The 13,713-nt window shown below is 43.1% G+C and overlaps 1 protein-coding gene across 1 annotated transcript in view; it reads left to right on the top strand.

The window, feature by feature from the left end:
- LOC133609763 (myomesin-1-like) overlaps positions 1 to 13,713 on the top strand; it is a 108,361-nt gene that overhangs the window by 21,095 nt on the left and 73,553 nt on the right. The window contains exons 8-18 of the mRNA XM_061965661.2: positions 376 to 417; positions 6,645 to 6,806; positions 6,874 to 7,035; positions 7,558 to 7,699; positions 7,906 to 8,105; positions 8,192 to 8,245; positions 8,332 to 8,456; positions 8,910 to 9,093; positions 9,178 to 9,352; positions 9,420 to 9,541; positions 12,433 to 12,876. Coding sequence (XP_061821645.2) covers positions 376 to 417; positions 6,645 to 6,806; positions 6,874 to 7,035; positions 7,558 to 7,699; positions 7,906 to 8,105; positions 8,192 to 8,245; positions 8,332 to 8,456; positions 8,910 to 9,093; positions 9,178 to 9,352; positions 9,420 to 9,541; positions 12,433 to 12,876 — 1,812 coding nt within the window. The remainder of the gene's footprint in view (positions 1 to 375; positions 418 to 6,644; positions 6,807 to 6,873; positions 7,036 to 7,557; positions 7,700 to 7,905; positions 8,106 to 8,191; positions 8,246 to 8,331; positions 8,457 to 8,909; positions 9,094 to 9,177; positions 9,353 to 9,419; positions 9,542 to 12,432; positions 12,877 to 13,713) is intronic.

Below are 13,713 nucleotides of genomic sequence, written 5' to 3'. Positions count from 1 at the left end.
CATACTTTTTGGCGCTCGGGCCTATAGTTAAGAAACACCGCAGGAAGTGACCCCCATTACAAAAAAATGTCATACTTTTTTTGTGTGAAATTATTTTTATCCTATTTGACTAGAACTTGAATTTAAATAGATGCATGTTTTGGACTAAACACATTTATGGGGAAAAGTAATTGTTTTAGTGCAAAATAACTTTAACATTATTAAAATTGATCAGACCTTCCTACCAAACTTCCATTTCTGACAAGACCACACAAAATGAGGCCCCTTATTTATCGCGGAGCCCTACGCACAGCTTGTGATCTGCATTTAGGGAGGGGCGGCCCTGCAAATAAGCATAGCGAGTGTCCATGGTAACTGCTTCTGCTCCTCACACAGGGTTCAAAGGTGAAGTTGACGAGTCCCTGCCTGCTCCAAGACGTACGTATTATTTATTTACAGTTCTCATTATTTCTGTAAAAGCTCTTCTTAATGTGTATTATATAAGCAAAACACGAAATATCTATTCATGCTAATTCAGCCTCTGATCTGATGAGAACCAAGACCTGATCTGTATACTATACCTGTGTAGTATATTAACTTCAGATTCGGCCTTTTCCAATAAAAATTCAGGAACTTTAAGTTCCCGGAACCTTTAGTTCCAGGAACTATAGGTTCCTGTAGACTTGTGTGGTTTGTGTTTCCACCGCATTTTACAGTTCAGGGTAGTTTCTACAAATCAGGCTGATGACATATGGATGAGTGGTACAGTATATTTCTACATTGATGCCATTCAGTAAACAGACAATAATAGGTCAGATTTATTTTACTAAAATGTAAGTAAATAAAATACGAAACAGTAAGTCAGGGTTTTGTCCACAGTCTCCAACAGTCAGAACATCTTCCCCTCTGTAAATGATAAATTCATGAGAGTCAGATAAGTCCTTAAGATCTATTTCAGCTGTAAATAACAATATATAAATAATAAATGTCAATGTTTATCTCATGGCGACAAAGTGAGAACATCTTTAAAGTTTTAAGTTTTAAAGATTTAAAGTTAGCTTGTTAGCATTAGCATTCAGTCACTTGTGTTGAGGCTATTAACTACACTAATGGCCTGTCGTTGACTGTTACAAACAAAGTAAATTGAGAATATTTGATGTGTTCCACTTGTTTTTTGCCTCCTCTATTTCACATGTATCCTTGTTTATTACCTTTATTGTTTATTGAATGGATCCCCATTAGCTGACGCCAAGGCGATTGCTAGTCTTCCTGGGGTCCATATAGGACCATACAAAATTAAAATACAAAGAATACATGCGTTACCAAACATTATACAATAGAAAAATACAACATAAGATAAAAAAGCTAGTTAAAACCAGTATTAAAAATTCACGTCATGTGGACAGCTGCAATAGGTCTATCTTCAAAGCTGTCTTGAATGACAATTTACTTTGTGAGAGATTGTGAGATGGCAACCCATTCCAGAATGATATAAATCCATACATGACTGTATGTTTGAGGAGATTGGTCCTGGGAGCAGGAAGTGGCAAATAGCCATTGCTGGCATTCCTAGTGTCATGAATATGTGTGTTAGTGGATTTTAAAAACTGTATGTAAAAGTAATCTGGTGATTGATCTAAAATGATAGTTCTAAAGAACATAAGGAGACTACAATACATATTTTGTTCAACAGACAACTAGGACAGGCGTGAATGCATAAATGAAATATTAGTGCGCAAAGAACAGTTAAGTACCAGTCTAGCCGCTCTGTTCTGAACAAGTTGCAGTTTGTTCAGCTCAGACTTAGTCGTAGCGGACCATATTATTGGACAGTAATGAAGATGACAGAAAACCAAGGACTGTATGACTTGATCCATTGTTGAGGATGTCAAGAAGGTGGAGCACTTCCTGACCATGGCTAAACCTCTTCCCATTTTCATTAAAATACCATCAATATGATCGGACCATGACAGGTGACTGTCTAATAGCACAACAAGCAGTTTTGCTTTTTTGACCTGCTCAATAGGTATGTCTGACATTGAAATATGAAGCTGAGGGTCATCAACAAGCATATGCCTGGATCCAAAAAGAATGCTTTTTGTTTTGTCAATATTCACAACAAGTTTACTATCATTTACCCAGCGTGACACTCTCTCCAGGTCCTGATTTAAGTTATTTTCTCGGCCATTTAAGGTAGAGGCAGTACTGTACAGAGTTGTGTCATCTGCATACATAACCATATTGGTGTTTGTTGTAACACAGGGAAGATCATTAATAAAAATAATAAAAAGTAGAGGACCTAAGCAGCTTCCTTGAGGCACGCCACAGTAATTGTACTTGCGTTCAGATAGTCTACCATTAAAAGACACTCTCTGTGATCTTCCTGATAGATAGCTCAACATCCAAGAAAGACATACTATTAAAAACATATTTTCTCAGTTTGTTAAGCTAACAACGAATAGTCCTAGTGAGCAATACTGAATATTAAATAAACCTGTGTATAACAGAGGCCAGACAGATGCCCGGGCTTTTAGCTTAGTAGTTAGCACACTCGTCTCTCTTGCGGACGACTCAGGTGCGAGTCCCAGTCGGTACAGAAGAGCAGGGACCAAACCAGGCGGGTTACAGTAGTGCCGTGCGACCCGTTGCATCAGACAACGCAGAGGAAAAAAACACTGGTTACACATGGTGCCGTGACCCTGATGAGAGTGCGATTTAGAAGGGTGAGTGTAACAAAGGCCAGGCAGTGTGGCTGGGCCAAGTGTACATTGGTAAACCTCATTCCCTAACAACCTCAAAAGCAATGCTGGCTGTTGGGTTGATAGCTCAGGCTTTTAGCTCAGTAGTTAGCACACTCGTCAATCATGCGGACGACCTAGGTTTGAGTCTAGTGTGGAACAGAAGAGCAGGAACCGTAACTGGCGGGTTACTTTGGTGCCGTGCAACCCGTTGCATCACACAAAGCAGAGGAAGATAACACAGGTTACACTGTAATTACTATTAAGAGTCCGGCCACTTCTTCTAGCCACTTCTTCTAGCTTCGCATATTGAAATGAAACTTGTAAAAATGCATAAAAACATTAAACTGCATACTAGCTTAAACACTACTGCTAAGTAAAACACTGCAAAATTGTTCCACTAACCAGCCTTCTTCAACACACAAAAGTTCCCGCAACTCAAAATATTTTACTGTTTTTCTTTCTTTCTGTTGTCAAATATATTGTTGTAGAAGTACACAACATATAAAAAATAAACAACTTGTTCCTGGCAGCTTTTGTATAGGAACGCAAAGTTCCTATACCCAGCTCACAACGGGTGCGTTGTGAGTTGGGCGGCAGCCGAAGGCAGGACACTTGGCGGTCCGATCCTCGGCTACATAAGCTAGCTCTTGGGACGTAGAATGTCACCTCGCTGGGGGGGAAGGAGCCTGAGCAAGTGCGCTAGGTGGAGAAGTTACAGCTGGATATAGTCGGACTCACTTTGACGCACAGCAAGGGCTCTGGAACCAGTTCTCTCAAGAGGGGCTGTACTCTCTTCCACACTGGCGTTGCACGCAGTGAGAGGCGACAAGCTATGGTAGCAATTCTTGTTGCCCCCCCGGCTCAAAGCCTGCACTTTGGAGTTCGAACCAGTGGACGAGAGGGTAGATTCCCTCCGCCTTCGGGTGGGGGACGGGTCCTGACTGTTCAGAGTACCCAGCCTTTTAGGATACACTCGAGGGAGTACTGGAAAGTGCTCCCCCGGGTGATTCCCTTGTCCTACTAGGGGACTTCAACGCTCATGTTGGCAACGACAGTGAAACATCGAGAGGCGTGATTGGGAAGAATGGCCACCCGGATCAGAACCCGAGTGGTGTTTTGTTATTGGACTTTTGTGCTCGTCACAGATTGTCCATAACAAACACCATGTTCAAACATAAGGGTGTCCATATGTGCACTTGGCACCAGGACACCCTAGGCCGCAGTTCCATGATCGACTTTGTAGTTGTGTCATCGGATTTGCGGCCTCATGTTTTGGACACTCGGGTGAAGAGAGGGGCGGAGCTTTCTATCGATCACCACCTTGTGGTGAGTTGGCTGCGATGGTGGGGCAGGATGCCGGACAGACCTGGCAGGCCCAAACACATTGTGAGGGTCTGCTGGGAATGTCTGCAGAGTCTCCTGTCAGAGAGAGTTTCAATTCCCACCTCCGGAAGAACTTTCAACATGTCACGAGGGAGGTGCTGGACATTGAGTTCGAGTGGACGATGTTCCGCACCTCTATTGTCGAGGCGGCTGATTGGAGCTGTGGCCGCAAGGTAGTTGGTGCCTGTCGTGGCGGTAATCCTAAAACCCGTTGGTAGACACTGGCGGTGAGGGATGCCGTCAAGCTGAAAAAGGAGTCCTATTGGGTTCTTTTGGTTCATAGGACTCCGGAGGCAGCGGACAGGTACCGACAGGCCAAGCGGTGTGCGGCTTCAGCGGTCGCGAAGGCAAAAACTTGGACATGGTAGGAGTTTGAGGAAGCCATGGAAAACGACTTAGAAGCGATTCTGGACCACCATCCACAACCTCAGGAAGGGGAAGCAGTGCACTGTCAACACCATGTATGGTGAGAATGGTGTTCTGCTGACCTCGACTGCGGATGTTGTGGATCGGTGGAGGGAATACTTCGAAGACCTCCTCAATCCCACCAACACATCTTCCTATGAGGAAGAAGTGCCTGGAGAATCTGTGGTGGACTCTCCTATTTCTGGGGCTGAGGTTGCTGAGGTAGTTAAAAAGCTCCTCGTTGGCAAGGCCCCGGGGGTGGATGAGATCCGCCCGGAGTTCCTTAAAGCTCTGGATGCTCTGGGGCTGTCTTGGTTGACAAGACTCTGCAGCATCGCGTGGACATCGGGGGCGGTACCTCTGGATTGGCAGACCGAGGTAATGGTTCCTCTCTTTAAGAAGGGGAACCGATCCAACTATCGTGGGATCACACTCCTCAGCCTTCCCAGTAAGGTCTATTCAGGTGTACTGGAGAGGAGGCTACGCCAGATAGCCGAACCTCGGATTCAGGAGGAACAGTGTGGTTTTCGTCCTGGTCGTGGAACTGTGGGCCAGCTCTATACTTTCGGCAGGGTCCTTGAGGGTGCATGGGAGTTTGCCCAACCATTCTACATGTGCTTTGTGGACTTGGAGAAGGCATTCGACCGTGTCCCTCGGAAAGTCCTGTGGGGTGTGCTCAGAGAGTATGGGGAATTGGACTGTCTGATTGTGGCGGTCCGCTCCCTGTATGATCGGTGTCAGAGCTTGGTCCGTATTGCCGGCAGTAAGTTGGACACGTTTCTAGTGAGGTTTGGACTGCGCCTAGGCTGCCCTTTGTCACTGATTCTGTTCATAACTTTTATGGACAGAATTTCCAGGCGTAGTCAGGGCGTTGAGGGGACCTGGTTTGGTGGCTGCAGGATTAGGTCTCTGCTTTTTGTAGATGATGTTTTCCTGATGGCTTCATCTGGCCAGGATCTTCAGCTCTCACTGGATCGGTTCGCAGCCGAGTGTGAAGCAACTGGGATGAGAATCAGCACCTCCAAGTCCGAGTCCATGGTTCTCACCCGGAAAAGGGTGGAGTGCCATCTCCGGGTTGGGGAGGAGACCCTGCCCCAAGTGGAGGAGTTTAAGTACCTCGGGGTCTTGTTCACGAGTGAGGGAAGAGTGGATTGTGAGATCGACAGGCGGATCGGTGATGCGTCTTCAGTAATGCGGACGCTGTATCGATCCGATGTGGTGAAAAAGGAGCTGAGCCGGAAGGCAAAGCTCTCAATTTACCGGTCGATCTACGTTCCCATCCTCACCTATGGTCATGAGCTTTGGGTTACGACCGAAAAGACAATATCATGGGTACAAGCAGCTGAAATGAGTGGCGGGGCTCTCCCTTAGAGATAGAGTGAGAAGCTCTGCCATCCGGGGGGAGCTCAAAGTAAAACCGCTGCTCCTCCACATCGAGAGGAGCCAGATGAGGTGGTTCGGGCATCTGGTCAGGATGCCACCCGAACACCTCCCTAGGGAGGTGTTTAGGGCACGTCCGACCGGTAGGAGGCCACGGGTAAGACCCAGGACACGTTGGGAAGACTATGTCTCCCGGCTGGCCTGGGTACGCCTCGGGATCCCCCGGGAAGAGCTGGACGAAGTGGCTGGGGAGAGGAGAGTCTGGGCTTCCCTGCTTAGGCTGCTGCCCCCGCGACCCGACCTCGGATAAGCGGAAGAAGATGGATGGATGGATGGATATTACTAAATTAATACATTAGCAAGTCAGATGATCGATTGTGATATTTGTATTTGACTGCTCGTTTGTTTGTTTGATGCTGCAGGGAGAAGTGCTAAAGGTAAATTAGTCAGTGTTTTGTTTTGTTTAACCTCACACAAGTCGAGAGTGTGCATCGTCACGTTTTTTAATTGTAGTATATGCACTTTCAATTGACATACATGTGCTAACAGTTTGGAAAATAATTTTTTTTTTCAAGTTGACTTCCACAAGGTTTTCTTTGGTTTGTTGTGTTTAGTCTTTAGTTCCTCTAGCATAATTGAGTTGCTTTATGTGTCACATCTTGCTGACTTTGCACCACAAGACATTAACATAGTCGTTGTTTCCAAGTCATTGTTGAATGTAATTTCCAAAACACCTGCTGTTGTGTTCATATGCAGATGGTCCAGTGTCTGAGTATGGCATCACCTTCCAAACTCACATTGCTGATACGTTTGGTGTGTCATTTGGGAGGGAGGGTGAGACCATGAGTCTGGGATGTGCGGTCGTCATCTACCCCGCCTTGCCCCGCTACCAACCTGAGGTGCAGTGGTTTAGAGACGGTAAGTTTCATGGAGTACACTTATTTTTTGACATTCATTCCAAACAGAGTTGTGACATCTCCTCCAGATGTCCTACTCGGTCCGACCAAGTGGACACACATGCAGTGGAGTGGAGACCGAGCCACGTTGACTCTCACACACCTGAACAAAGAGGATGAAGGACTTTACACCTTGCGGGTCACCACCAAGTCTGGATATGAAACATATTCTGCTTACGTCTTTGTGAGAGGTCAGCTTCTTAAAATCTGAAGTGTTGTGACCTGAAATGTGTGTGGTGAGAGGGGGGAGGTTGTCATCAAAATGACATACATATACTGTATGTATGTATGTATGTATGTATGTATGTGTATATATATATATATATATATATATATATATATATATATATATGTATATATATATATATACTGTATATCTCGCATTTATATGTATATATATATATATATGCGAGATATACAGTATATATATATATATATATATGTATATATATATATATATATATACGTATATATATATTTATACACACATATATATATATATATATATATATATATATATCGGGATGGGAAGGGGGGGTGTCATCAAAATTTTGTTTAATCGATGTGATCTGATTAACCCTAAATATTGCTACTAAACAGAAACAATTTAAAGCTGCTCTTCTGATTAATTCAATTAAATAGAAGGTTTTATTTTATACAGTATATTCTACAGAAACAAGCGGGGTTAATTTTGTTCTTTCTGTATGTCCAAGACGCTGATGCTGAAGTGCAAGGCGCACCAGGGGCCCCCCTCGATGTTGGCTGTTTGGATGCCAATAAGGACTACATCATTGTCACCTGGAAGCAGCCAGCGGTTGATGGGGGCAACTCTATCCTTGGTTACTTTGTGGACAGGTTAGACATTAAATTACATTTCTAAAATGTTGTTTCTGTGGAAACTCTAATCTGACTCTGTGTCCTCCATTGTCAAATAGAAATTTGATGGAAATGACAAACCGTACTGAGGATACCTTGAGTGAAAATATATTCAAACATCCTTTAAATGCAAGGCTTCACGATAAATTGTACAAGTGGTAATTGTGGTAATTAAATATGTGCAGATGTGAAGTTGGAACCAACCACTGGATCCAGTGCAACGACACTCCTGTCAAGTTTTCTCGATTTCCTGTCACCGGATTGGTGGAGGGCCGGTCTTATATCTTCCGTGTGCGCGCTGTCAACAAAAGCGGAATGAGTCATCCGTCCCGTGTGTCTGAACCCGTGGCCGCCATGGACCCTGCTGACCGAGCCCGTATGAGAGGTATTACGGTTTGGACATTTCTAGTGCGGTAATATTTGAGACTTTCAAAGAGCAGTTGATGGACAAACTCTACATCTTATTGTCAGGTACCTCTGCTCCTTGGACTGGTCAAATCATTGTCACAGAAGAAGAACCTGCAGGTTACAAGATCCCAATTTTCAACTTCTGAAAAAAAAGTCAGGTTTATTTGACCTTTACTTGTGATTTCTAATGAAACTTTTGGCAGAGGGTATTGTACCTGGCAGACCTCGCGACCTGCAGGTGACAGAAGCAACCAAGAACTATGTGGTGCTCAGCTGGAGGCCACCTGGTGAGAAAGGCCTGGAGGGTGTCATGTACTATGTGGAGAAGGTAATTGAGCATGTTTACTTGCAATAAAAAGCTAAACGGTACAGTCCAGTTCTGTCCAGCTCACTTTGGTATGTCATATTCAAAACGGCTCAAAAGTAACTAGTCTTTCCACTCAGGGGTGTGGAGGTGTGATGTTCATAGCTTTGAAAATAGTGTTACAACTTGTGACAGTGTACATAACTGAATTCTCTTAAGAAAGAGAAAGTGGTATAGTACAGTCCAATGTACTTAACATGAAATTATAATCCGAGGTCATCCTTTCTTGTTGCATCGAAATGACAGTGGGTCTAGCACCGCCCTTCAGGAACCCTATTGGTAAGGTAGATGGTGTACAGTACAGATGAAATCTGGTCACATGGGTTTGGTACCATAGGAAATGATGGCACCCTTTGAACGCAGGGAATATCCAAAATCCTCTACGGCCTTTGTTATTGACCATTTCTACTCCTTTAGTGTGTGTCCGGCACAGACACCTGGCAGAGGGTGAACACAGAGATCCCAGTCAAGTCACCTCGTTTTGCTCTGTTCGACCTCGCTGAGGGGAACTCCTATTGCTTCCGTGTCCGCTGCTGCAACTCTGCTGGCGTCGGTGAGCCGTCAGACCCCACTGAGGCCACGACGGTTGGAGACAAGCTGGGTCAGCGGACTCCCAAAAACACAATTATGTTTAACAGCCTACAATGACAGCTGTGACATATGAGCAATATGTTTGAATTTGTAGACATCCCCGCTGCTCCAAGCAAAGTTGTTCCTACAAGAAACACAGACACGTCAGTCGTAGTATCCTGGGAAGCATCCCTAGATGCTAAAGAGTTGGTGGGCTACTACATTGAAGCTAGCGTTGTGGGTAGCAACTCCTGGGAGCCCTGCAACAACAAACCTGTCAATGTAACCAGGTAAACTTTCATAATTTTTTTTTCAATGTACAGTATCTTGTTGTCTAAGTTCTAGACTTCTCTGTAGGTTCATCTGCCATGGATTGATGACAGGAGAGACGTACGTGTTCAGGGTGAGGGCTGTAAATGCCGCAGGACTCAGTCACTTTTCTAAGGAATCAGAAGCTGTAGAGGTGAAGGCTGCAATTGGTGAGGAAAAAAAGCAATTGTTGGAACATCTTTCATGGCATTTAGAATACAAATTGTATAAATCATATACATTCTGCAAAAGAAGTGGGTGTAGTTTCCAGTGAAGACAAGCTAATGATCATATTTGTATAAATATACCTTCCTATAGTTTCCAAACAAAGTAATATTTTCTAATCTTAATTAGAATCTCTGTACACATGCTTGCTAAAAATTCCAAATGTATTATTTGAAGCAATTAGGATATTTATATAAGGGATGTAGCATCTGATCACCTTTGTCTGTTTGAGCCATCTTCACTTTCACACTGTTCTCTACCATGGTTGTTAGTCTTGTGTGATCTGTCCACCAACATCCACCCTACCTCTCAGCACACCTCTCTCTGCACAGCCTGAGGCGGGGACAGGGTCAGGACTTGTACACTTCCTCTAATTTGGGTCAGTGCGATCCAACTCAGTGGTCGTTACAAACCAGCCCAAGAATCACATCCCAACATCCTTCCCTTCCTCTCCCCTCACATCTCCCTCACCTGTCTTGGGTGTAATGCCTTGTCAGCATCCCCAGCCCGTGTTCAAGGTACCAACAAACAGGTCCCACCAAACCCCAACTACTATTTCCAAGGCAACTAACCTTGCTCTGTTTTACTTGCATTGCTTGAATATTTGAGATTTGTGGCTTTCAAGACAATACATTTGGAGTCTGATCTACTAAATAGTACTAAATAGTGTGTACAAAGTATACAATTGTGTGTACTATTAGTGGTTGTGTTGCGTATGATCTACTAAGACTGTGTACAATTTATAACAAGTACAAAAGCATTTTTAAATGAGTATTTTGTGTGTACTACCTGCTGTCAGTATAGAGACACACATTTACTGCACATCCATGACATCATGCTCCAACTTGTGTTGTTTTGTTATGTTGAACATGCATCACACAAATATAATCTGCACCACATTTTGTGGGCTAAATAGAAGACAATTCTGTACAACAGAATCTATTTTTAGCACGTCAAGGTGCGCTCTGGGAGACGTTGCGTTAGTGCCAAAAACACCGGAATGATCCAAAGGCAAGAAAATACATGGTACAATAATTGTTTTCATATAATTTCCTATATGAATAACATATATTCAATATATATTATAATAAAATATATTCATATGAAACAAAACTAATGTCATTCAAAAAATGCAAACAGAAACCAAAACAAATCTGCTGGCTCCAATCGGCACCTTAAAAAGGACAATTGATTACTTTAATCTAATTTTAGCACACTTGCTTGTGGTACGAATAATATCTATTATATATGCTTTGGCTAGTAATGTTGCAATGTTGCTGTTCTTCAGCAGCAGTTAAGCGGCTAATCCAACTTAATACTAGTCAATGTTGACAAAACACAAATAAACACTGGAGTATTTGTTTTAGAAATCTCACAGCAGGCGGGATGGTATGAAACAAGAAGGAATGACACTGGAGGCTGCAGCCAACAGCCTTAGTACAGCAGAGAGGCAGGAGGCTGGCAGAGAGCATATACTAGAATGCCCACATACGTACGTCCGTCAATCTGGTTAAAAAAAGACTGTAAAAAAAAAAGTGTTCAGATGCATCTGAAACTGCTGTACGCTCAGTTCAAATGTACCTTATGATTTGATGCTTTGGCATTTTTTAACACAAGTGTCCAACATTGTAACAACATTTATAAGTCAAAAAAGTACAAAATTATCTTTAGTCCCCTTTAATTCATAAAGCAGGTATAAAATGTAATCGCTAAATAGATGTGTCCAATGCTTTTATTTGACGTACAAATATGTTGACAAATATGCTTTCATATGTCATTGCATCAATGTCCTCTTTTCTCACGGCCATTTTTGCCTTAATGTGCAAGTTTGCGCGTACATTCCAAGCGTTCTAAATATAGATGCAAAAACAGTGGCTGCAAGACAGTTTAAGGTTTGTTTAATCACACTGTGAATGCTGAATGAGTATGTTTGCATCTCCTCCTCCCAGCATTGTGTTTTGTAATAATCGGCATATATTCTGCATATACATGAAGACAAACAAACTAATTGGTATATGAACTAGAAGTAGAAGATGAAGTAGCCTATCTTTGTGTGCTCTCAAGTTTTTACGTAATTCAATACACACATGCACACCTTTAGTATCTCAGCCTAAATGTGTATATATATATATACCAAAAACTGTTCTAAACACGATGAATACAGATTAATTAATTACTAAGCGCTCAGAAATACGGACTTGCAATGACTTTTCAAAATGTGGTTAGAATTACTCAGTGGCCTAGAGTGTCCGCCCTGAGATCGGTAGGTTGTGAGTTCAAACCCCGGCCGAGTCATACCAAAGACTATAAAATGGGACACATTACCTCCCTGCTTGGCACTCAGGATCAAGGGTTGGAATTGGAGTTAAATTACCAAAAATGATTCCTGGGCGTGGCCACCGCTGCTGCCCACTGCTCCCCTCACCTCCCAGGGGGTGAACAAGGGGATGGGTCAAATGCAAAGGACAAATTTCACCACACCTAGTGTGTGTTGTCAATCATTGGTACTTAACTTTAACTTTAAACAATTTCATCTATTTTGTAGTCAGTCTTAAAAAGCAATCTTCATACATTTGATGCCATTTTTGCACGAGGTAACGTTGATTTAATACATTTGCAATGTGACTAAAGTTTGGCTGCATGTTCTCATCATGTCCTCACATGGATGTCACCTTTCGGCCATCTTGTCTTCATCTTTTCTTTCCAGTCAGATGAAGACATATTTTCTGCTTATTTATTGATCCATTGTTTTAGTCATTGTAAACTCTGCTTATGTGACTCGCATCTGTTTGTCCTAAAAAAAGCTTCTCTTGATTTTCTCTGCTAACTCCTGTAGGGGGCGGCATCCCTCATGGTGTGTTGCCGGAGATGGGGCCGGGGGGTAAAGCAGGCCAACTAACCCTGCACAGGCCACGCTGGATGGGCACGCATGACACTGTCCAGCTCTCCCCTGACACAATGCAATTGAGCAAAGCTCAGACTGACCCCGAGCACGGGCAGGGGCAGGCCCAGGTGGTAAACTCGGGCCCCTCACACCCCGCAGAGACAAACAACCAGCGGGCATTAAGTGTGTCTCAGGCCCACAATGTGGTGAACGATCAGCTCTCACAGTCTGCGCCGGGCTCACTTTGTGAAGCACTTACTGACACAGAAGCACAATTAGGCTCCAATCACGCTGTAAAAACAGCCGAGAGGTCGGAGACTGAGCAGACATGTGAGTTGTCAGTAGATGCTTCTGCTAACCAGGAGCACACTCAGGGGCCCCACTCAGAGTCAGCAGGTGAGCACTGCCTTAGGACGGAGGTAGAAAAACAAACTTCATTGTCATACACATTTTTAAACCTAAAACATGTACTCGAGGTGACATCAAATAAACAGTAGGTGGCGTTCTCCTCACAGGTAAGTAACTGATTGAATGACACAGCAGACAGCCAAGCTCAGATGTTCTGACGAGTTGTGCATCCCTTTGCTATTCCACATGCGTAGAACACAGAGACCATGTTTAAATCTTGTAATAATGGTAATAATTATGGAAGTATTATTGTAGCTAAATTATTTGCAAACACGTATCTCAATCTGTGCATGTGTACGTATACTAATTTGTGTCTTTATAATGATTTCTCTATGGGTAAAAAAAAAATCTCAGTCCGTATTTCGATCGGTGTGTGAATAAGTGTGTGTAAAAAAAAAAAAGTGTGTGTCTAAAGCAAGAACCCTCGATAGGCTGTCTATTTACAAGTGACTTTTGCTACTTTTCTGCCGTGGAATATTTCTGTGTGTGTATTCAGATTTGTGTGCGTGTAATACAATCTGTGTGTGTGTATCTGTATTTGTGTGTGTATTACTTTATGTGCGTCAATTGAAGGACGGAAAGGATGGAGGAAACTTATTTCAGCCGTCATGTCGTGACATTATTGATAGCTTATTTGAAAACAAAAATACTTCTGACCACTAAGTTACTTCTAAAACATGAACTTTTACTTACAGCAAGTGATGGAAAGTCCATTATTCTTGGCTTCAATGCCAATAGGAGTGCAAGTGGCTGCAAGGTAGTGTTGTCCCGATACCAATATTTTGGTACCGGTACCAAAATTGTGTCGATACTTTTCAATACTTT

This window comes from Nerophis lumbriciformis, linkage group LG07 (assembly GCF_033978685.3).
Source record: "Nerophis lumbriciformis linkage group LG07, RoL_Nlum_v2.1, whole genome shotgun sequence".
Lineage (NCBI taxonomy): Eukaryota > Metazoa > Chordata > Actinopteri > Syngnathiformes > Syngnathidae > Nerophis > Nerophis lumbriciformis.
The sequence above is the reverse complement of the archived record's forward strand: the minus strand, read 5'-3'. Positions and strand labels throughout refer to the sequence as shown.